The sequence below is a fragment of the Podarcis melisellensis genome (assembly GCF_964234715.1).
Source record: "Podarcis melisellensis genome assembly, chromosome: 2".
Classification (NCBI taxonomy): domain Eukaryota; kingdom Metazoa; phylum Chordata; class Lepidosauria; order Squamata; family Lacertidae; genus Podarcis; species Podarcis melisellensis.
In genome coordinates, this window is record NC_138529.1 from 10751108 (window position 1) to 10774976 (window position 23869).

General features: G+C 46.9%; 1 protein-coding gene across 4 annotated transcripts in view; it reads left to right on the top strand.

Moving 5' to 3' along the window:
* Positions 1 to 23869, top strand: part of ZNF385A (zinc finger protein 385A) — a 197635-nt gene that overhangs the window by 18024 nt on the left and 155742 nt on the right. The window contains exon 1 of one of the 4 annotated variants that reach the window (XM_081898769.1): positions 22928 to 23084. The exons of 1 other annotated variant lie outside the window; for it this stretch is intronic. In XM_081898769.1, coding sequence (XP_081754895.1) covers positions 23048 to 23084 — 37 coding nt within the window. In that variant the 5' untranslated portion in view covers positions 22928 to 23047. Of the gene's footprint in view, positions 1 to 22927; positions 23085 to 23869 lie in introns of those variants that run through there. 2 more of the 4 variants (XM_081898766.1, XM_081898773.1) reach the window with 2 other exon arrangements.

Consider the following 23869-nt stretch of genomic DNA (forward strand, 5'->3'; position numbering starts at 1 on the left):
TTCCTGCCCCATTTCCCATGGTGGTTTAATTCTCCCCCTCTCTCTACTACACAATCCCTTTTGTTTATTATACCAACACGTCGATACTGTGTTCTCTAATTCCGTCTGTTGCTCATATTTCAAATCTGCCTCATGAGTACATCAAACTATGATATTAGATGGTCTGAAAAGGGCTTCCATTCTTCCACAAAGCAATCATCATTAGAGATTCTCTTATTTTGGCTGTTAACTTTGCCATTTCTGCATAGTCCACCACCGTACTTACACATTCTTCTTTGGTGGGAACTTCTTCTTTCATTTTTGTGCATAGAGAATTCTGGCTGCTGTTGTCTGATTTTTGTGTTATAAGCAAATCCCCATCTCTCAGCCTCTTCTTCCCCATTGCTCAGATGACAGGGGGGCTGGAAGTGGTTTGGTTCCTTTAGGCTACAGGTGGCGGGGACCGGTTTCACCAACCCCTAGGTACGGCTCTGCCTTAATGAAATCCTAAAGCCCCACTGGCCCCCACAAATTTAATCAAATCATGGTTCTTACCTGTAGCCTAAAGGGACCAAGGCTGAGAGATGGGGATTTGCTTATAACAGGGGTAGGAGTCCTGTGGATCTCCAGTATTTGTTGAACTATAACTCCCATCATTAGTTGCTGATTCATTTGGGGGCCCAATTCAAGGTGCGCACATTAAAGCCCTCAACAACTTAGGCCACCAAATACCTGTGAAGATTGGCAGAGGTTGTTCCACTGCCCTCAGAAATTCAGGTTGGGGGTAGGAGCCTTGTTGAAAGGCCTGCCCACAGTGGCACATTTTGCACATTCACTATGTAGTTTCTGTAGGGGACGCGGGTGGCGCTGTGGGTTAAACCACAGAGCCTAGGACTTGCCAATCAGAAGGTTGGTGGTTCGAATCCCCGCAACGGGGTGAGCTCCTGTTGCTTGGCCCCTGCTCCTGCCAACCTAGCAGTTCGAAAGCATGTCAAGTGCAAGTAGATAAATAGGTACCACTCCAGTGGGAAAGTAAACGGTGTTTCCGTGCGCTGCTCTGGTTCGCCAGAAGTGGCTTAGTCATGCTGTATTGGCTCCCTCGGCCAATAAAGTGAGATGAACGCCGCAACCCCAGAGTCGGCCACGACTGGACCTAATGGTCAGGGGTCCCTTTACCCTTTACCTTATGTAGTTTCTGTAATACAGTGGTACTTCGGGTTACATATGCTTCAGGTTACAGACTCCGCTAACCCAGAAATAGTACCTCGGGTTAAGAACTTTGCTTCAGGATGAGAACAGAAATTGCGCTCTGGCAGGGCGGCAGCAGCGGGAGGCCCCATTAGCTAAAGTGGTGCTTCAGGTTAAGAACAGTTTCAGGTTAAGAATGGACCTCTGGAATGAATTAAGTACTTAACCCGAGGTACCACTGTATACTAAAGATCCACCTCCCCTTCTCCGTCTTTGACACTTGTAATACAATATTTCCAGACTCGCCCTATTCTCTTTACTAGGATTTGCCCTAACTCTTTCTAATATTGCAATTTAAAATTGCTGTAAACCATCCTGGGACCTCGTGGTGAAGGGTAGGTAAGAAATCTAATAAAGCGTTGTCGTCCCGGGACATTGGCCATGCCAGCTGGGGCTGATGGGAGTTGTAGTCCATTAACCCCTGGAGGACCACACAGCTTAGCCACAGCAAGGGAAGGGTGGGGAACCTTTGGCCTTCCAGCTGATGACACCTCCATCCAGCATCATCTTGAGTGCCCCCCAGGATAGCCCTCCCTTCTTTACATGTTTAACCATTCGCTTCCTTTGCCCAGAGGGCCGGTGACATATGCCTGGAGCAGGAACCCTATGGGATGCGGATGCAGGCTTCCCACCTGGTCCTCTTTTGCTGTTGGAAAGAAAGGCCACATGGGTGGAGCAGAAGGCGCCCTTGGGACAAGCAACACCAGAAGGTGCGAGGGGGGTGGAAGGGAGGGTCGGCCAGGAGGTGAAGCCTCGTCAAATTTCCCTGATCCCGTGGAAACCTAAGGCTCGCCCTACTGGCAATGCGGAGGGGGGTGGCGTGCCCTGCTCCTGAGCCACGCAGCTGGCGGCACGGCTGGGTTGGGATCCGGCTCTCAGGTTTCTGCCTCTCATCATTACATCCATTAAAGTCCCGTTCAGCCGGTGCACAAAAGGATAGAACAGCAAATTAGCAGCAAGCTATTGAGCACGACACGGCCCGGCCTGCATTATTAATGTCACGGGAGAATGGGAAACGTGAGCCTCCCCGCAAGGTCGGCAGCGGAGCCTGCTTGGGGGTGGTCGTGTGGGTGACTCCCCCCGCTACCGGCATCTCAGGGCAAGTTGGTGGAAAGCTGCCCTGCAAAAGGAGTTGGCTCTTGGGTGCCTCTGAGTAACCCCATGTACACTGCAGCAGGCAGAGGGGTCAGGGCAAGATGCAGTGACGCCCTTGGGAGGAATAGGGGAATCTGCTCCTCCAAGCCAGTCTTGGATTTCCCTGTTTTAGGAGAGATCCCTTTTTTAAAGGTAAGGGGACCCCTGACTGTTAGGTCCAGTTGTGGCCGACTCTGGGGTTGCGGCGCTCATCTTGTTTTATTGGCCGAGGGAGCCGGAGTACAGCTTCCGGGTCATGTGGCCAGCGTGACTAAGCCGCTTCTGGGAAACCAGAGCAGCGCATGGAAACGCCGTTTACCTTCCCGCTGGAGCAGTACCTATTTATCTACTTGCACTTTGATGTGTTTTCGAACTGCTAGGTTGGCAGGAGCAGGGGCCAAGCAACGGGAGCTCATCCCGTCGCAGGGATTCGAATCGCCGACCTTCTGATCGGCAAGTCCTAGGCTCTGTGGTTTAACCCACAGCACCACCCGTGTCCCTGATCCCTTTTTTACCCAGTCATTATTTCATTTAAGCCCTGTTCTTCACGTCAACTTTCAGCCTGTCTCATAGGAAGGAAAGAGTGTTTCTGAGTATGTGCAGAGGGCATGCCTTCTAAGCTGATATTACCCCTTGCACCTCTTCTTTAAAAGATGACTGCTGGGATGGCGCAGTCAGTAGAGCAAGAGACTCTTAATCTCAGGTTCATGGGTTAAAGACTCACATTGGGCGAAAAGATTCCTGCATTGCAGTGAGTTGGAATAGATGACCTTTGTGGTTCCTTCCAATTCTACAATTCTATGAGCCACAGGACCTATCAACACATGTCCAGGAGCTTTGCTGCATCCTTTGACAGAATCTTCCCTACTTCTGCAGCCTCTGTTTCTTTCTGGGAATAGGATGAGGAAAGGGCTCCTGCTTATCTCCTCTCTTCTACATGTCTCCAACAATGAACAAACACATGCACAGCCGCAGGTGCCAGTTTTTACTGCAAACATGCACCAATGTGTTACCAGCAATCTTATACTATACAGGGTTGGTTGAGCACTGTGGCTAGTGCTTTTTTCCCCTTAAAAAAATGTTTAGGGGTATTCTCATTTTGACTCAAGAAAATTAACATTTTATAGTTCAAATCGGTGGAAATAAATACAGTGGTAACTCTGGATGCGAACAGGATCCGTTCTGGAGCCCCGTTTGCATCCTGAAGCGAACGTAACCTGTGTCTGCGCATGCGCGGGTCGTGATTCGCTGCTTTTGCGCGTGTGCATGACATCATTTTGAGCATCTGCGCATGTGTGAGCGGCAAAACACAGAAGTGACGTGTTCTGTTACTTCCAGGTCACTGCAGAGCGCAACCCGAAAACGCCCAACCTAAAGCAACTTTAACCCGAGGTATGACTGTACAGTAAATGGACAAAAGTACAAAGATTCACAAAATGTTTAGGGGTATGCGTACCCCCAGAAAAAAAGCACTGACTGTGGCCAAGAGGCAACCAAGCCGTATGACCTGTAGCACAGGCCAGTTAGTGGCGTGGCATTGGCGTCTGCCTGGCATAAGCTGTACCCTCAGCTCCACATCAGATTGTCCTGCCTGCCAAGAGGAGCCATTTTCATCAGTATAAAACCTGATTTCTGTCTTTATGCATCACACAGAACAGCATATTGGAGCTGGTAAGGTTATTGCAGATGACCTAGTCCAGTCCCCCCAGTGTTGCTGGAAATCTTCTGCTACAGCATCCCTGCTAGACAGCTGTCCAGCTTCTGCTGAAAACATGCAGCAAAGGAGAGCCTGCAACTTTCCGATACTGAACTGTTCATACCTTCAGGAAGTTTTCCCTAATCCTTTGTCAAAATCCCCTTTCTTGTAATTCAAACCCATCGAACCCACTGAAGCAACAGAAAACAAATTTGCCCCATTTTCTATGTGACAGTCCTTCAGATATCTGAGCGGGGCTAATCTCTCTTCCCCCAGGCAACACATACCCACATTTCTGCAGCAGAGCAAATCAGAGACCAAATCTTTTCTGGCTTGGGGACTATATATCATCCAGACATAGCAAAGCACTGGACTCCTCGCTTCTTTTCTTTTCTTTTTTGTGCCTGTTCCAACCGTTTTGCTCAGCAGTTACTATGATTTTTTATTTTTTAAAAAGGATTTTGTTTTAGGGAGTGTGTTTGCGTTTATCAGCTCCTTATATCGCCCAAGGCGATGCGTGCTAAAATACATAAGCCAATACAATAAAATAACACATTAAACCAAACGAAAACCTTTTTCAGAGGAGAGAGCTTAGATGCAAGCTGGCTCACAGCCCAAAAGCTTGCTCCGAGAGGAAGCTCCCCCTACACCCACCTGCCTTCTGAAGTTGCAGAAAGGACAGGCTGAGGCAGGCCCAGCTGAAAGAGAATTCCAGAGGGCAGGGAAGCAAATCCCCCTTGATCTAGCATCCAGAGAGGATGGGGCGGAAGGCTTAGCCCCCTCCTACCCCCCTAAGGAAACTGGAAGGGGGTGTGCGAGAGTGTTCGTATAGGTGGAGCTGTCCATCCCCAAAGATCACAGGCTGCGCTATAGGTAAAGGTAAAGAGACCCCTGACCATTAGGTCCAGTCGTGGCCGACTCTGGGGTTGCGGCACTCATCTTGCTTTATTGGCCGAGGGAGCCGGCGTACAGCTTCCGGGTCATGTGGCCAGCATGACTAAGCCGCTTCTGGCGAACCAGAGCAGCGCATGGAAACACCGTTTACCTTCCCGCCGGAGTGGTACCTATTTATCTACTTGCACCTTGACGTGCTAGGTTGGCAGGAGCAGGGACCGAGCAACGGGAGCTCACCCCGTCACGGGGATTCGAACCGCCGACCTTCTGATCAGCAAGTCCTAGGCTCTGTGGTTTAACCCTCAGCGCCATACAGGTAACACTAGCCAAAAACCTTGAATTGTGTCTGGAAGAAGCTGGTGCAAATGCAGGAGAATTGCTGCTGCATGTTCCCCCTTGTCTTCTCTCATCAGGAGATAGGGTGATGCTTTTTGCATTAGGCGGAAGTTCTAGATTGTCTTCAAGGGCAGCCCCAGAGTGTGCCTTGACCATGCCTCCGAATTTCCTATGGCATCGAGGCTATGCTTCTCAGTGCACTTTATTGCCTATGTTTTGTCCATTGCTTTCTTTCTGGGACAGCTGATGACTTAGTGTGTTGTGGGGAGTGGGGCATCCTTCCTTCGATTAGGACTAATTTGGCATATGGCATCCCATAAAGAACTGTCACACCAGCCAGTTAATTCTTTGGTCCAAAGGCAGCCTGGCCCTGAGTGGACCCCAATGTTCTCTTTCCTGTCGCATGGTGCTAACCTAGGGATGTGCAAATCTGTCATGTTTTGGATTCTCTGTTTCACCAACAGTTCATTCTTTCTTTCTTTTTTAAAAATAAAGCTCTCATGAAAATTCATCAGCATTTTAGTGCAAACTTATCCTGTTATACATATTTTTGTATGCAATTTCCCCTGATGTAATGCATTTTCCTATGTTATTTCACTAATACGTCCATGCACACTTTACCCAAATACACTCCTGGTATGCCCCACGGAGGACCTTAAGGTCCATAAATAGCAACACCCTGGAGGTCCCGGGCCCTAAGGAAGTTAGATTAGCCTCAACCAGAGCCAGGGCCTTCTCAACACTGGCTCCGGCCTGGTGGAACGCTCTGTCTCATGAGACCAGGGCCCTGCGGGATCTGATTTCTTTCCGCTGGGCCTGTAAGACAGAGTTGTTCCGCCTGGCCTTTGGCTTAGAATCAGTTTGATTCCCTCCCCCTCTTTCTTTTTCCTTTCTCCTCCTGTGAAGAGGCTGCATCCTAATGTTTTAATGTTGTATTTTAATCTTGTTTCTTAAATTGTATTTTAATCAACTTGTTTTTATTATTGGTTGTTAGCCTCCCTGAGCCCGGTCTTGTCTGGGGAGGGCGGGGTATAAATATAAATAAATAAAAAAATATATGAAGCATTTTCATAAACCTTACTTGGCTGGAGAACTACATTGCAAAATTCAGAAAAGTGCTAATTTTGAAAGCTGGGTTTTAGTTTGCGTAATGTTTGGGGACGTTTGGTTTGTTTAAATGTGAACTGAATTTCTGTGCCATCCCTACTGATAAGGGCAAATTAGTGAACAGCTCCAAAATACCCAAGAGGCAGTGATACCTAGGGAGGACCTCTTCCCTTCTATGGAATCTCAGCATCCAGACTGAGGGGTCTTCTCAGATGGGAGACACATAGAGATCAACCCCAGAAGAGAGATGGCAGAAACCATGCCAAGGCTTTTGGGGGGAGGGAGGAGAAAGGCAATTGGTGTCTTTCATCTTGGGAAGCATTTCCCTTCTCAGGCCTAGGAGTCAGAAACTGAATCCCCACCCGGGCGACTGTAACCCAACCTCCCGCTGCCAATGGGACGTGAGGCTCGGAGGACACCTCAAAGTCACAAGCTACATCGGGAACAGGGAAAATAGAGAAGCATCTTGGTGAAGATATTTAAAAGTCAAGGGCTGGAGCAGAAATAGAGGTGGAGGCTCAGGAGCATCCAACATCACCTTCATGAGTCCTAGCAACCTGTGGGCCCCAGTTATGAGAAAGAGCACTGGATCAGTGGCGTAGTGTGGGGGTGCAGGGGGGCCCGGCCGCACCGGGCGCAACATCTGGGGGTTAGGGTTAGGGGGCGCAAATCCATGGGTTAGGGGGTGCAAATTACTTGCTTTGCCCTGGGTGCTGACAACCCATGCTATGCCACTGCATTGGATTATTATTTTTTATAGGGGTTCATGGAAGCAGGGGTTCATGGGACGCGGGTGGCGCTGTGGGTTAAACCACAGAGCCTAGATCTTGCCGATCAGAAGGTCGGCAGTTCAAATCCCCGCGACGGAGTGAGCTCACATTGCTCGGTCCCTGCTCCTGCCAACCTAGCAGTTTGAAAGCACATCAAAGTGCAAGTAGATAAATAGGTACCACTCCAGCGGGAAGGTAAACGGCGTTTCCATGCGCTGCTCTGGTTTGCCAGAAGTGGCTTAGTCATGCTGGCCACATGACCCGGAAGCTGTACGCCAGGTCCCTCGGCCAATAAAGCAAGATGAGCACTGCAACCCCAGAGTTGGCCATGACTGGACCTAATGGTCAGGGGTCCCTTTACCTTTTATGGAAGCAGCAAGCTGTGTTTATATTGAGCCAAGACAATGTAAGAATTCTGCACCCAGCCACACCTAAAACCTGAACTTTAAGCCAACTTCAGGATGTTACACACATTGAATATTTTACATATGCTCCCCGTTGGGCAGAATTTACTGATAGAAATAAATTATACCCCAAAAGGCAATGTATGTAATGAGTAATTCTTCTGCTAGCCATGGGCAAAGTGCTATGCAGAAAACGATCAGCAGTTCTTCCCATTTCTCCCTCTGGTTTCTGAGAATCCACAAGATGACACCTACTCACCTGTGTTTTCAAATTGCTGTCTGCAAACTTGTGGACTAGAAACTTAAAATCAAACAACTGGGGAGCTCAGATTATGTATTTTGATGTCTGAAACTAAATTTGTATGTATGGTGCAATAGTGGGTCACAGCAGGGTGGGAAATGTACATATTGGGTGGTATTCAGCTAAGTCTTATTCTTGGTAGGTCTATTGAAATCCATGGAGCTAACTTTGTCATGTTAATTCATCTGAATGAGTCTACTCTGTGCAAAGCTTGGCTGAATATTACCCATACTGTCCATATGGTAGGAGTCCTAAGCAGTGCATCCGTTGTGCTGGAGAGGAGTACAGTGGGCATGCAAACCAGTTATCCCACACCTTTCCCATGCCAACTCAGGAATGCAGAAAGAGTGATCATGTGGATGAAATAATAAAAGGAATGACCTTTCCCAGGGATGCCCAAAGAGCCACCCAATAGAGGCATAAGCACTAGCCATGTCCCTTAGGATCTATGCCAGACTGCTTGAGAGTCCATCTCATCCTCTCTCTCCTGCACAATGATGCCTGATTGTCCACTCAGTGCTTCCATGATGTTGCTTATAATAAACCATGCTATGCTGAGGTCAGTTTACCTTCAGTGGCAAACCTCTGTCCTGCCATCTTCCATTCAATGCATCCCCCCTTTTAACTTTTTCACTGGAAAACTTTCTCATTAAAAAATGAAAGAGGTAAACAAGCCATATTGGAAAACTTCAAAAGCTATACATTAGACGAAATGATCCCTGTCTCATTCTCCTCCTCCTCCAGGCATTCCTGGCTTGAATCAATCGAGCCAGTGGGTTACCAGGATTGTGTGTTTATGTGTGTATTTGGTTGCTCCCCAGTTGATTGGGAGCACCACACCCGCATTCCCTGAGCTTTTCACTTCCTTAGAATGTCTTACCAGACGCCTCCGACCCATGTGGTCTGGCTCCTTCCTTTTCCCTTTGATCTGCCTGCCTTTTTTGGACCTGTGACAAAAGTGAGCAGCAGCAGCCAAGTTACATGCCTTTGTTTTGCCTTTGTCATGCTCGAAGAAACGACTCCGCCCCAGCAGAGAGCGCCTTGCTGTGGCAAAATATGGGAACCATCTTGTCCAAGGGCTATTCCTCAATGTGTGTAGATAAATTTAAGATTTTTTTCCAGCCGGAAATCAGTTCTGGCACCTCTCAGGTGGGCACCATCGCCATTCTAAGAGAACGAAGGAGGTGTTCATGGTGAGTTCTAGCAACTCTTTTACTAGAATAACAGCACTGGATAGATTAGAATAGATGGATGGAGGGACAGACAGACAGATGGATAGATGGATGGATTGATCAATCCAACTTGCTTCAGGAGTCTTCCTACTCAAAGCACCAATCCGTTCCACACTTGCTTAGCTTCAGAAGTGCTTCACCATCAGATGTTCCCAAATTACTCACAAGGTTGAACTGGTTTGCAGTTGTCACTCAGTTGTTGTTAAGGGAGGGGACAGGAGGACCCTAGAGAGCTCTTCTGCATGGTAGTCTGTTGCTGGAAAAATGTGATACTCACTTCTTCTCCAGTCACTTGGGCCTCATTCCACAATGGAGTTTAGTGTGGATTTAAAGTTGCTCATGGCTCTCTTTTCGAGTGTGGTGTTCACACCACAGCCCACACTTCCCTCCTGCTAAATTTGGATTTTCTTGATCCATTGGATAATTTGATAAGGCAGGTGTGGGGAACCTTTGTCACTGCAGATGTTGTGGAACCTCAACTCTCTTCAAACATCAGCAAGGTGGCCAAGGAATGATAGGAGCTGCAAAACCACCAGACTTTTTGCAGTAAGGGAAGTGATGGGAAACTGTGGGATAACAGTTGCCTGAGGTGGCATTGTATAACTTCCCCGCAAGCAAATCAGAATGAATGCTAAATAAACAGCTGGCCCCATATACTGTAACTTTCCTGCAAACAAATCAGAATGAATGCTAAATGGGTAGTTTGACTGGGAGCAACTGCAATTGGATTATCACCCATTGTAATATTGTGTGTGATCTGGATGCACAAAGGTTGTGGGGATTAGAGGATTACGCTTGTTGTGATGCCACTCAGTGTGACAGGGTGGCGTCACGCAATATGTTGTGGCAAACACACTTGTCATATTAGCTACACGCTAAAGTGGCTCCATGCGATCAGAGGCACCCTAGGCTGCCAGAGATTAAGGGGAGACACGATAGCTGCCTTCAAATATCTGAAAGGCTGTCATGCAGAAGATGGAGCAGGCTTGTTCTTTGTTGCTCCACAGGGCAAGAGCAGAACCAGTGAAAAATCACAGGGGAACAGCTTTTAGTAAAACACAAGGAGACATTTCCCAGTGGGATGAGCTTTTTCGACAGCAGAACAAATGGGCTCTTCTTCACTGGGGAGGCATTTGAGCATAGGCTGCATGCTCATCTCTTAGGGGCACTGTAGTTGCACGATTTCTGTATTGAGCTGGGGGTTAGACTGGATGATCTTTTAAGATCTTTTCCAACTCTAAAATTCTGTTACTCCTATGAGTATCAAGTGCTGAGGACAGACAACTGGAAAGGTCTGTTGCCTTCCTGCCTTGCATATCTTGAAGCATCTTGCCTGTTGCTATTGTGGGAAGAAAATGCCCCGTTAGGTGAATATTCACTTTGATCCATCATTGCAGTGTTGCTGTTCATACACACATGCGCGGGAGCATAGCTGTAGCCACCTCCTCCTACCTGCATGACAAATATCTCGAGAAATGCACATTTGCCACATCCTCACATTCAGTCCTCAATATGACAGGAGCATCTACAATGTTTTGCATGCATACCTGAATCAGATGTTTGAAGCGAGGGACTCGTCTGCCATTTACTTATCAGGTATTTTGCTGCCAACCTAGCAGTTCGAAAGCACAAAGTGCAAGTAGATAAATAGGTACCGCTCCGGCGGGAAGGTAAACGGTGTTTCCGTGTGCTGCTCTGGTTTGCCAGAAGCGGCTTGGTCATGCTGGCCACATGACCCGGAAGCTGTATGCCAGCTCCCTCGGCCAATAAAGCGAGATGAGCGCCGAACCCCAGAGTCGGCCACGACTGGACCTAATGGTCAGACCCCTGACCATTAGGTCCAGTCGTGGCCGACTCTGGGGTTGCCTTTACCTTTTTATTTTGCTGTACTCAATGTGGCCCACAGCAGTCTGCCTTGCCAGACTCCATGGGACTCCTGCACACCACTTTCCCCTTCCATTTAAATGCCTCCTTCTGCACTGCAGCTCCAGGGTCTTAGAATCATGGAATCATAGAGTTGGAAAGGACCGTGGGAGTCTTCTTGTCCAACCCCCTGCAATGCAGGAATCTTTTGCCCAATGTGGGGGTGAAACCCCATGACTCTGAGATTAAGAGATTAGAGATCTCTATCAGCAGTTTGCAGCCACAGGAGGAAAGAAGGGTATGAAACGCGAATGGCAACATTGACTGATGGCACATGGTCTGTAGGAAAAATAGGCTTGGGTAACAGGGCTGTTGGGTCTGGCAGGGTAGGAGAGCAGCTCTTCTGGAATGTCAGATTATTTCAGCACAGGGGAAGGAGGCTGCAAACACTGTCAGCAGTTTCAGCGGGGAGGTGCAGGTAAATCTCTTTTCCCAGAATACGGATAAGACTGGACTGACTAGCTCAGTTGGTTAGAGCATGGTGCCGATAACACCAAGGTTGCAAGTTTGAGCCCTCTATGGGATCGCTGCATATTCCTGCATTGGAGTTGGATTAGATTATCCTCAAGGTCCCTTTTGGCTCTACAGTTCTAGGATTATACTGTACAGTGGTACCTTGGGTTACAGACGCTTCAGGTTACAGACTCCCAGAAATCATGCTTCCGGTTAAGAACTTTGCTTCAGGATGAGAACAGAAATTGCGGCACGGCGGCAGCGGGAGACCCCATTAGCTAAAGTGGTGCTTCAGGTTAAGAACAGTTTCAGGTTAAGAACGGACCTCCAGAACGAATTAAGTTCTTAACCCGAGGTACCACTGCATGTTGTTTTGACTACCTGAGCGTTAGCCACCCTGACAGGGCCCAATGGAGCTGGAGCTGGAGTCTAATGACTTCTGAAGGGCCACAAGTCCCCCTTCCCTGCCCTCAGGGAGGGAAATGAGCAGATTCCCTCATCCTGTACCTGATGCCTACTCAGATTCTAGCTGCCTCAGTGTACAGTGGGAGGGGACAAACAAAAAAACAGGAGCAGATCTAAATATGCTTGGGTCAAGAGGTCAATGCTGTGGAAGAGGGTAGGAGCAAAACTGGGTTGAACGACGTTCAGATTTGGTGCCTGTGTGACAGAGGACATCCAACCCCTTCTTTAAAACAGTTACGGAGTTTCCAGCTGCAGGGCGGCAGAATTTGCAGGTTTGGTCCTGTGAGAAATGAACATGTGAGCAGTGTGGCATCAAACTTGCTGGAATAAGCACAGTTCAGGGGTGAGTTTGCGGGGAGGTACCTGTAGAAGAAAAAGTGTAGCTTGTGGGACAAAAATATGCCCACCAACTAGGCTTTACTTATGGGGCTCTATTGTCCACGAAGCGCAGGGTGTGTGTGTGTGTGTGTCTTTGTCTGAGATTCTTTAGCTGAAATTCCTGCATTGCAAGGGATTGAGGTAGATGACCCTTTGGGTCCCTTCCAATTCTACAATTCTATGGTTCTATGATGCTGGAGTAGACTCCTGAGAGTCCCATGGACTGCAAGAAGATCAAACACATCCATTCTGAAGGAAATCAGCCCTGAGTGCTCACTGGAAGGACAGATCCTGAAGCTGAGACTCCAATACTTTGGCCACCTCATGAGAAGAGAAGACTCCCTGGAAAAGACCCTGATGTTGGGAAAGATGGAGGGCACAAGGAGAAGGGGACGACAGAGGAGGAGATGGCTGGATGGTGTTCTTGAAGCTACCAGCATGAGTTTGATCAAACTGTGGGAGGCAGTGGAGGACAGGGGTGCCTGGCGTGCTCTGGTCCATGGGGTCATGAAGAGTCGGACACGACTAAACGACTAAACAAATGGTTCTATGAACAGAGGCGGAAAGAGAGGTGGAATGAGGCATATTTGCGTGCATGGTTCTATGGGGATTGTATGGAAGCCAAGACAGATGAGACAGCAGCTCCATCATTAGACAGAGGGACCCCTCCAGATGCCCTGCTTGTTGCATGTACAACCTGATTTGCTTGCACAAAGTTTATGCAGAAGTTAGACTGCCTCTGGTCTTTATTCTGCATTTGTCCTGGTTTGTTTGCAGGGAGGAAATATGACAATGGACAGTCATCCCGATTTGCTTTCAGGGTGTTAGCACATCTTCCCGCTAACCATTTGTTCATTCCACACTTTTCAATGCATCTACCTGTCACTTTCCATACTGCAAAAAGCCTGGTACTGTATTATTATTTTTTAAATAGATTTGTTGTCCTGGGGCCTCTGAGGACCTCAATGCACTTTAATAGTGCAGACTTAAAGTTCTGCTGTGTGATTGGATCACTTCCGAGCCCCACAAAAAAGTGGTATGGGGGAGCCTTGAGGTTCCTTCACTTTGCGTCTTGACCAACAAGCTGGGGCTTGTTTTAATCAGAGAACCAGAGATCCCCAAAGGCTTGATGAAGAAAAGCAAGGACTGCTAATTTTTTTCTATCTGCCCTGCTCCCATGCAGCTTTTACCGGATGCACGACATACAAAGAAATTAAGCAAGGGAAGCTTTTCATGGCATAGGCACAAATTAAAGCCATGGTTATAAGGCCATGGCACCCATCTCCTAGTAGATCTTTCTTGAACTGTATTTCTCAGAATTGATGATGGTGCTTTGGTGAGGTCTACTCTTTCCCTTTCATTCATTGTATTACTTCTACAATGTCATCACACATGACACCTCTTAGAGTTTCATAGGCAGACTAGTCTCAGTTCCCAAGGAGCTTACAGTCTAAATCAGATAATAGGGTAAACAATGGAGTGGGAGACAAAGGCTGGAGAGGGACGAATGCACCTCTCTGCTTACTGTGCCTTATTCTCTCCTATGTGGAAATGTATGCAGCTCTCTGTCTCCGTTGAGCTACGGATCAGCTTTGCCCTGTAGCGAAGTTGTGTCTGCCTGCTTGCTTTGCCATGTGCCCTGCTTCCTATTCTGTGCACGATGCGCTGAGTAAACTTGCTCCCTCGGCTCATTGTGCGATTAGCCTTGCATTCATCATTTGCCGGAATCAGCAGAATCAGTCATGTTCATAGGCTGAATATGGAATGGGAAGCAGAGAGCAAAAACTTCTGATTTGTGGTTCCCACATATGATCTGGTGGCAAGTCCTGACGCTCCCTTTCCTGCCTATTCCCCTTTATATCTGGGCTGTCAGCTGGAGGCGGTGTAAGCGGCGTTCTTCTGATCACTGCATTTTTGTTCAGAGGCCTCCGTTTGTATTTTGATAACGCTGGTGAAGCTAGTTTTGAAGCTGCCCAGAATTCTTCCGTTGAAAAAAGAGTGCTGTGTAGCCTGAAAACTTGCCAACAAACCAACAAGGAGTATGTTATCACCACCTGCACCTTTTTGTCAAATTTCCTGGCTTTCCTCTCTGCCAGGTGCCAAAGTGGCCTGGCTGGATTCATAGGTGTTCAAAGTACCTTGAAACTGCTGCAAGCCTTGCCACTGGCTCATAGCACACACCTCCCTCTCTCCCCTGCACTGAGACCAATTTGTTTTTAAGTGTGGGTGTTCTAGAGAGGTGTGATGGATTCCTACACTCTCTTTTACCAGAGCAAGAGATCCAGTCATGCTGAGTCATGGGAGGTTTATTGACTCACATATGCAGAGGCTGCTGCCTTGAAGCATCTGCTGACGGAGCCCTGAAGAGCTGATGGAAAGGGCCCTCATCTTGGTTAGCAAAAGGAGGCACTGCTAGGACTCAGCAGGCCAGCAGGATGCAGTACTCATATTCACACAACTGATGGAGGAGGAGAGGCACCTACATGCCACTTTTGTTCTGGACTTCCAGACCCTGTTTTCCAGGGACAGTCCTGGATTTACAGAGCTCATCCCAGTTTCTGATTTGATCCCGGAATGTCCCACTTTTCCTCAAAGGTAAAGGGACCCCTGAGGGACGCGGGTGGTGCTGTGGGTAAAACCTCAGCGCCTAGGACTTGCCGATCGTCAGGTCGGCGGTTCGAATCCCCGCGGCGGGGTGCGCTCCCGTTGCTCGGTCCCAGCGCCTGCCAACCTAGCAGTTCGAAAGCACCCCCGGGTGCAAGTAGATAAATAGGGACCGCTTACTAGCGGGAAGGTAAACGGCGTTTCCCTGTACTGCGCTGGCTCACCAGATGCAGCTTGTCACGCTGGCCACGTGACCCGGAAGTGTCTTTGGACAGCACTGGCTCCCGGCCTCTTAAGCGTGATGGGCGCGCAACCCCAGAGTCGGACACGACTGGCCCATACGGGCAGGGGTACCTTTACCTTAAAGGGACCCCTGACCGTTAAGTCGAGTTGTGGACAATCCTGGGGTTGCAGCGCTCATCTCGCTTTATTGGCCGAGAGAGCCTGTGTTTGTCCGCAGACAGCTTCTGGGTCATGTGGCCAGCATGACTAAGCTGCTTCTGATGAAACCAGAGCGGCGCATGGAAACACTGTTTACCTTCCCGCCGGAGCAGTACCTATTTATCTACTTGCACTTTGACATGCTTTCGTCCCTATTTTCATTGGAGAAATGTTGGAGGGTATGGACTTCTAATTTTGACCACTACTGGGTTTTCTCTGAGGACAAGGCTGCAGGGCACTTGTCAGTTTCAGTTTCTCAATCCCTGTCCACAATCTTCTTGTATACATTGTTGTATGCATGTTTTTGCAAAGCAGTTCCTCCTGATATAATGCATGTTCGTATGCCGTTTTCACTAATGCATCCACTTACGAGCACACTTTATACTAGCATATGTATGTTGTTACACCTGACTTGGCTGGAGGACCACAGTGCAAAATTCAGACTGCAATTTTCGAAGTATAGCCACTTTTTGGTTCGTATCACAGCAGGGTCTCAATGCAGAATCTTAACACACGAGGCGGGATATATTTCTCAGTGTGGCTTACTGTCAAGTAAGCTTGCACGCAGTTCGGCTGCATGGAGATGCGGGACTGTCTTTGCTGAAGAATTAGACATTATGGAGAGTCTTAAAGGAGGCAATGGAGGCAGCCAAAAGAGGAGAGTCGGGCGTCCAGAACTGATTTTGACCCACGAGTCCTGAGATAACTGAGAAGCACTTACAACTCTATTTTCTAGAACTGCCTGAGCTCCTAGCTACATTCTATGCAGTTATTATTATTATTTATTAAATTTGTATACTGCTCTTCATCCCAAAATCACAGGGTGTTTCACAGCATAAAAATACAAAACGAGAAGACAAAATACATAACAAAACAACGGCAAACCAATAACTCCTCTCTCACAAACACATTTAAAAGGCCATAGAATGTTTATCAGCCAAAGGCCTGTTTATCGAGAAATGCCTAAAGTTATGTAATGAAGGTGCCAGGTGGGCTTCCTCGGGGAGAGCATTTCACAAACGGGTAGCCACCACAGAAAAGGCCTGTCCTTGTGTTGCCATGCTCTGGACCTCTTGTGGAGGAGGCACACAAAGTAGGGCCTCAGATCACAGGGTCCGGATTGGTTCATATGGGGAGAGGTGGTCCTGGAGGTATTGTGATCCTGAGCTGTTTAAAGCTTTATAGGTCAAAACCAGCACTTTGAATTGGGCCCAGTGCAGTTGGACCAGGATAGGTGTAACATGTTCAAACTGTCTTGCACTGGTGAGCAACCTGGCAACCGAACTCTGCACCAGGTGAAGTTCCCGAACTGTCTTCAGAGGCAGCCCTATGTACGTACAGTGGTACCTCGGGTTAAGTACTTAATTCGTTCCAGAGGTCCGTTCTTAACCTGAAACTGTTCTTAACCTGAAGCACCACTTTAGCTAATGGGGCCTCCTGCTGCCGCCGCGCCGCCGGAGCCCGATTTCTGTTCCTATCCTGAAGCAAAGTTCTTAACCTGAGGCACTATTTCTTGGTTAGCGGAATGTGTAACCTGAAGCGTATGTAACCCGAGGTACCACTGTATATGTATGTGCCAGAAGGAATGTGCTTAGGTTATGCATTTGGAAGACCACTAGTCTGGGGTATGGGGAGGCGGGGAGAATTTGGGATTGAGAAGCAGTGGACACCATCTCCCTACACGACTTCCCAATTCCAATTCCCTTTTCTGAAGATGCTGTTACCTTACCCGAAGAGCAACTATCTAGATTTTGTTGCATACGTAACTGGCTGCATGTATACCATACATTTAAAGCACATGGCTTCCCACAAGGAATTATGGGAATGGTTGTTTGTTAAGGGTGCTGGGAATTGTAGCGCTGTGAAGGGTAAGCTATGGTTCCCTGGATTCTTTGGGGGAAGACACACACTTGTATATGTTTTTATTGACTTTCTGTCCTGCCCTTCCTCCCAAAGGAACCCAAGGCACCAAACACATCCACAATTTTTTTAAAACAGTTCTAAAACAGTTAAGAACATCTATAAACAGTTTAAAACATTCCGAAAATATGCAAGAACTACCTACTCTGGAAGAATGGCAGACAAAGGTGACAGACTATATGGGACTAGCAGAGATGACCGGCAGAATCCGAGACCAGGGGAAAGAGACAGTGGAAGAGGACTGGAAGAAATTCAAAACATATCTTAAAAACTGTTGTAAAATTGAGGAGTGTTAAGATGTCAAGGGGTAAGAAGTAGAGAAGTACAGCTGTAACTAATAAGTTTAAGGAATTCTAATGAAAGGGAACTAATAGACAAATTGACTAAAGGGTTGCTAAAGAATTGTGGAATAAGGATGCAGCGAAAGGGAGGTATGGGGAAGTCGGTATATGTTTAATGTTCTGTATGTTTTTGTTTTGTGTTGTGCTTGTTTTTATTATGTGTTTGAAAAATGAATAAAAATTATTTTAAAATAATAATAATAAAACATTCCGAAAATAGTTAAGATTATTTCATGCAGTGATCTCAGGGTTGCCAGGATTGGAGTTCTTCAGCCACCAAACGCCTGAGTAAACAGGAATAGTTTCAGATTCCTCTGGAAAGTTAATAATGTTGAAGACAAAAACCATTAGTGAAGGAATTCCACCAGCAGGGAGCTACCACCAAAAAGTCTCTGTCACGGGTCAACACCAGCTGGGCAGCACCACCAAAAAAGCTTCACTTGCCAAACTTAGGGTCTGAGATGGTTGATACTGGGGAAGGTGGTCTTTTGGGTACTTGTGTCTCAAGCCAATTAGGGCTTTATATGCTACTACTAACATCTTTAATTGGGCCCAGTAATTCACTGGCAGCCTGTGACATATGATCTTATCAGGCTGCTCCACTTACCAACCTAGTACAGTCATACCTTGGAAGTCAAATGGAATCTGTTTGACTTCCAAAACGTTCAGAAACCAAAGTACGGCTTCTGATTGGCTGCAGAAAGCTCCTGGGGCCAATCAGAAGCCACGGACGCCCCATCAGATGTTTGGCTTCCAAAAGAACATTAAAAAACCAGAACACTCACTTCCGGGTTTCGATCATTTGGGAGCCGATTTGTTTGGGAGTTTGAAATCGAAGTTATGACTGTAGTCTCATTCTGCACTGGCAGCAGCCTCTGGACTGTCTTCAAGGGCAGCCCCACATTACAGTAGCCCACACATTACAGTAGTCCAAGCAGGACTAGGGCATGGACAACTGAAGCCAGGCTATCCCATTCTAGGAGTATTTGTAGCTAGGGAACAACCTAAGCAACCCAGTCAGATGGGCAGGATACAAATAATGTTGTTGTTGTTGTTGATAATAATAATAATAATAATAATAATAATAGTAATTGTTGTTGTTGTTGTTATTTAATAACTTCTAGCCACAAAGCCACCTGAGACTCCAGTGACAAGTTGGAATACTCCCAGATTATGAACTTCTTGCTTCTGGAGGAGTGCAATCCCTTCCAGAGCAAGTCGTAGACCTAATTTCCACTCGCAGGAAACACTCTGTTTTAATGGCACCTTATCCATCAATGTTTCTAGAACCTGTCAAACACCTTCATATCCTCTCCTGATTACAATGGAACAGTGGCGTAGCGTGGGGGTGCAGGGGGGGCCGGCCACACCGGGCGCAACATCTGGGGGTTAGGGTTAGGGGGCACAAATCCACGGGTTAGGGGGCGCAAATCCACGGGTTAGGGGGTGCAAATTACTTGCCTTGCCCCGGGTGCTGACAACCCACGCTACGCCACTGCAATGGAATGCTGAGATAGAGCTGTCGAAGATGGAGTTCTGCTGTTAGGCAGATTCAGCACAGATTGGGCAAATGTATGGGGAATGGGAAAGCTGTGAGTAGCTAGGATTGGAACAGGAGCTTCAGAGTCCATGTACATTGCAGGGGATAAACCCTCGTCCTCACCACATACTGCTTGCAAGTTTCTAATGCAAGGATTCTTAGCCGAAGGTGCCAGGGTGTTGATAGACTGTAGTTTCAGCCAGGCTGGGCCAGTGGATAGGGAGCTGGGCTGGATCGAGCCATTGCTCTGAACTAGCAAAGCACTCCTCATGTTCTTAAGCATGTGGCAAGCACACCTCAGTCTGGACATGCTGTGATGTTCCTGATTATTCAGATCTTCCCCAGGTGCTATAACAGTGGATCTGTCATGTACCAATGGGGAAACAGTGTCATTATGCAGTACATGGGCTGACTTTTGCTCCCTGGCTTTAAGAATTATTATGTATAGCTAGCTACATTTGCAGAAGGGGGTGGGGGTGGGGAGAGATAACATGGGTATTAAGTCTGCACTTATCTCAGGAGGCGGCTGTGAGTGTTGCAATTAAGTGTGGCTTTTGAAAGCATGTCTGCACCTGTCTTTGTGCACGAGTTGACATACAAGCTGGTAGTTTTGAATGGCACTCAGCTACTCAGCTTATTGAGATGACGGACGCGTTTGGCTGTTGATTTGAAAACAACAACAACAGCAAACCGAGAAATTGCCGAAAAGAAAATGCTTCAAATGATCAAAATCTTTGCTGGGACCCCACACTGAGCCGGCAAACTTCTTAGGCTGCGTTCTTCAAACAAGGGGTTATGCCAATCAAATGCACAATAAGCCGTTTATACATTTTCTTGTGTTCTTATTCTTCTGTTCTCATAGTGGGCTGATTCACAGAACCACATTGGCGGCAGATGAATAACCACATGGCAACTTTCTGCCTCGGTACTCACATGATAAAATGGGGCGGGCAGAGAATAGTCTCCCACATAGTAAAAGCACATGTTTCAGAGCACTAGTGAAATAAGTGTCTGTGCTCACAGGTGATCTCAGCTCCCCCCCCTTCCACAAACTATTAGCCCAGGGGTGGGGTGGTGGAGCCTCCACTGGTGTCAACAGATTTTTCTTCTTTTGAGGCCAAGAGAAATGCAGGGCTGACTTTTGTCAGGTTCGTGACAGGGAATAAATTGGTTAAATTTCCCCTCTGAACATATTGCTGTCTTAATGACAACCCACCCCCCCTCACATGCATACAGGGTGTGCTGCTGTTGCAGATAGGTAGCCGTGTTGGTCTGCCATAGTCAAAACAAAAAAAATTCCTTCCAGTAGCACCTTAAAGACCAACTAAGTCAGTTCTTGGTATGAGCTTTCGTGTCCATGCACACTTCTTCAGATACACTGAAACAGAAGTTTCCAGACCCTTCTATATAGTGAGAAGGTGGGGAGGGGTATTACTCAGAAGGGTGGTGGGAATGGGTGTTTTAGAGTAGAGAACGCTGATCAGATGTTTGAGCAGCTTCTTAGAGAAAGTGTTGCATAGATTTCTTGCATATTCAGTGGGATACGTGGATTGTAGAGGGTTCTTAATTCTAAGACCCTTGGGTATAATGTCCAGGTTCTTGCATTTAGTAAGAAAGAAGATATCAGTCTGTACCTGTGCAAGTTTCTTGGTGAGGTTGATGGACTTCCATTTCATGCGGCTCAATGTGGTGCCTTCCATAGTTCCAGTTACAGATAGGTAGCCGTGTTGGTCTGCCATAGTCAAAACAAAAAAGATTCCTTCCAGTAGCACCTTAAAGACCAACTAAGTCAGTTCTTGGTATGAGCTTTCGTGTGCATGCACACTTCTTCAGATACACTGAAACAGAAGTCACCAGACCCTTCTATATAGTGAGAAGGTGGGGAGGGGTATTACGCAGAAGGGTGGTGGGAATGGGTGTGCTGCTGTTAGTGATTTTTAATTTTTTAAAAAATTTTTAAACCTGGTCTTAATGCCCTGTTAGCATTCAGATTTCCAGCTTTATTTCCTGGGCAGAAATCAACAAATTAAACGTTTTTCTCATCACTGCATCATTGGCATCCTGTCAAATAGCTGTTAGTGGCACAATCTGGTGGGAATCCTACCCGATGGAAGAGAGTGCAGTTGGAGTAATAATAATAATAATAATAATAATAATAATAATAATAATAATAATAATAATAATTTATTATTTATACCCCACCCATCTGGCTGGGTTTCCCCAGCCACTCTGGGCAGCTTCCAACAGAACACTAAAATATAATAACCTATTAAACATTAAAAGCTTCCCTAAACAGAGCTGCCTTCAGATGTCTTCTAAAAGTTTGGTAGTTATTTTTCTCTTTGACATCTGGTGGGAGGGCGTTCCACAGGGCGAGTGCCACCACCGAGAAGGCCCTTTGCCTGGTTCCCTGTAACTTGGCTTCTTGTAGTGAGGGAACCGCCAGAAGGCCCTCGGCGCTGGACCTCAGTGTCCGGGCAGAACGATGGAGGTGGAGACGCTCCTTTATAATCCTTTATAATAATCAGACTTTTTTGTGTGTATGTGAACCTTACAAGAGCAGGATAGTCTCTACCTCTTCCCATCAGGAAGGATTATTTTGACTCCAAGTAGAGGAACTTTGGGATATGCTTGCATGGCTTTGCTGAGCATTCAGCTGCTGGGGGTGGGAGCTGAATACATAATTTACAAGTATGAGTAAGTGTTCCTAAGTCAAATTCTGAAGCACAAGTGAAAGTGGATGTGAAGAAAGTTTTTATCAACTACATGGATACACCAACTGCACCCCTTCCTGAAGGACTAGGACCACGCTTTGGTAAAATAGGGGATTGACTACTGCAGTGCACTTTATGTGGAGCTGCCCTTGATTACTGTTAAGAAAGCAGAGCTAATGCAGAATGTTGTGGCCCTCTAGTTAACTTGTGTAAGTTGCTGAAAGCAGGTAAGAATGGTGTTGCATTCGTTTCACTGGCTTTCTGTTTGCTTCTGCTCATGAGGCAAGGTGCTGCTTATTTGCTGTGAAAGTTTACACTAGCTGCATACCTAAGGAAGTGTCTTCTTCCATACGTACCCACATAAGCAAATAAAGACTTTCATGAAGGCCTTACTCAGAATGCTTTCTGCCTGTGAAATGAAATCTATTATATCACATGGCCTTTTTTGCTGTGGCACCCCAGCTGTGGAATTCTCTTCCTAAGAAGTCCTACCTGCAAGAGCTGGAAACCTTCCTGATGCTGCTGGACTCTAAATCCGATCATCCCTGCCCACTGGCTAAAGAGGCTGAGGCTGATGGGACCTGGAGTCCAACAATATCTGGAGGACCACAGGCCATGTATTTTTAATCTTTTGTTGGAAGCTGCCCAGAGTGGCTGGGGAAACCCAGCCAGATGGGCATGGTATAAACAAACATTATTATTATTATTATTATTATTATTATTATTATTATTATTAATTAATTAATATCCCTGCCCTGCCGCATGTCATTTTAGAAGGATGGCAATTGCTCAATTGTTTCAGAAGGATTTTATCAGTCAATCAGAGTCAGTTACCAATGGTGTTTCATCGTGGTTTAGGCTGCTTTTATAAAAAAAAATCATAGCCTATTTGTTTGCTACCTTGCACCTCCTTTTTTGGAAAGTAAAGATAGAAAAGCATCACTGTGATACCCCTACACAGAGCCCTGTTTGTTTAGCCCCAGCCTTTGAGAGAGAGCTGCTCCACGCCCTGCCCCCACACCCCCGCCATATTCCTGCCCAAGCCTGCTGCTCCACGTCAGAGCGGTTTCCACACCTTTCCCCCGAGCCTGTCCCACGCTGGAGCCCTTTCCCACTTCTGCCCAAGCCCATCCCAAGCCAGCACCTCCTCACGAGACAGGGGAGAAGATGTGGAAGGAGCTAATGCACCTCTCCTACGACATAGGTGAGTTGAGATTTTCGTGTTAGATCCAACTCCTTTTCAGGAAAGTCGGAGGTGCTGAGCCAGTTGCTTCTAACCTCCCATGTGAAGTAGAGTTCTGTGTTAGCGAAAGGCTTCTCTCACCTTCCTTTGCTATAAAAAGCAAGCTTCATACTTGATTGGTGCTGTGTTACAGGACTTCAGCAGGCATAGGCAAGATAATTGTGGGGCTTTAAGGAGGTGGGTACTTTCTAGTAACCATCATGGAATGGCTGTTTGTCCACACGCCTCTTAAGGACTGAACCACTTGTGTATATGTTTCATCACTTTGTGTCCTTACATCTGAACTTGTGAATGCTCTCCCTTGGAAAGTATTTGAGAACCCCGTGGGTCTTCTTTGAGTAGAACTAGGAGAACAACCCAATGTGTGGAGTCCTTGGAAGAAAGGCAGCATCTCAGACGCTAATAGCAAATTCATTCTCCAAGTGTGGCTCCTTCTGTAGTCTCCAAAGGCACCACCCACATCCCAGAGGGAGGTATCAGAAGTCTTGAGGAAATCCCAGGGTTTGCAGAAGTTCAAAAAATCTTTAGGGGAATAGAACTTCTAAGAGAGGAAAATAATAAAAACAAGGTGCGAGATTGGTTGCATTATGCTCAAATCCAGGAAGTTTTTAAAGCAGACAAAAAAGTGGGTTTTCAGGAGGAAAAATCGAAACTAGAAACAGAGTTGCTTGAGCCAAAATCTAAGCTAATTTCGAGAATGTATAACTTGCTGCTTAAATGGAACACACAGGATGAGATTGTCAAAT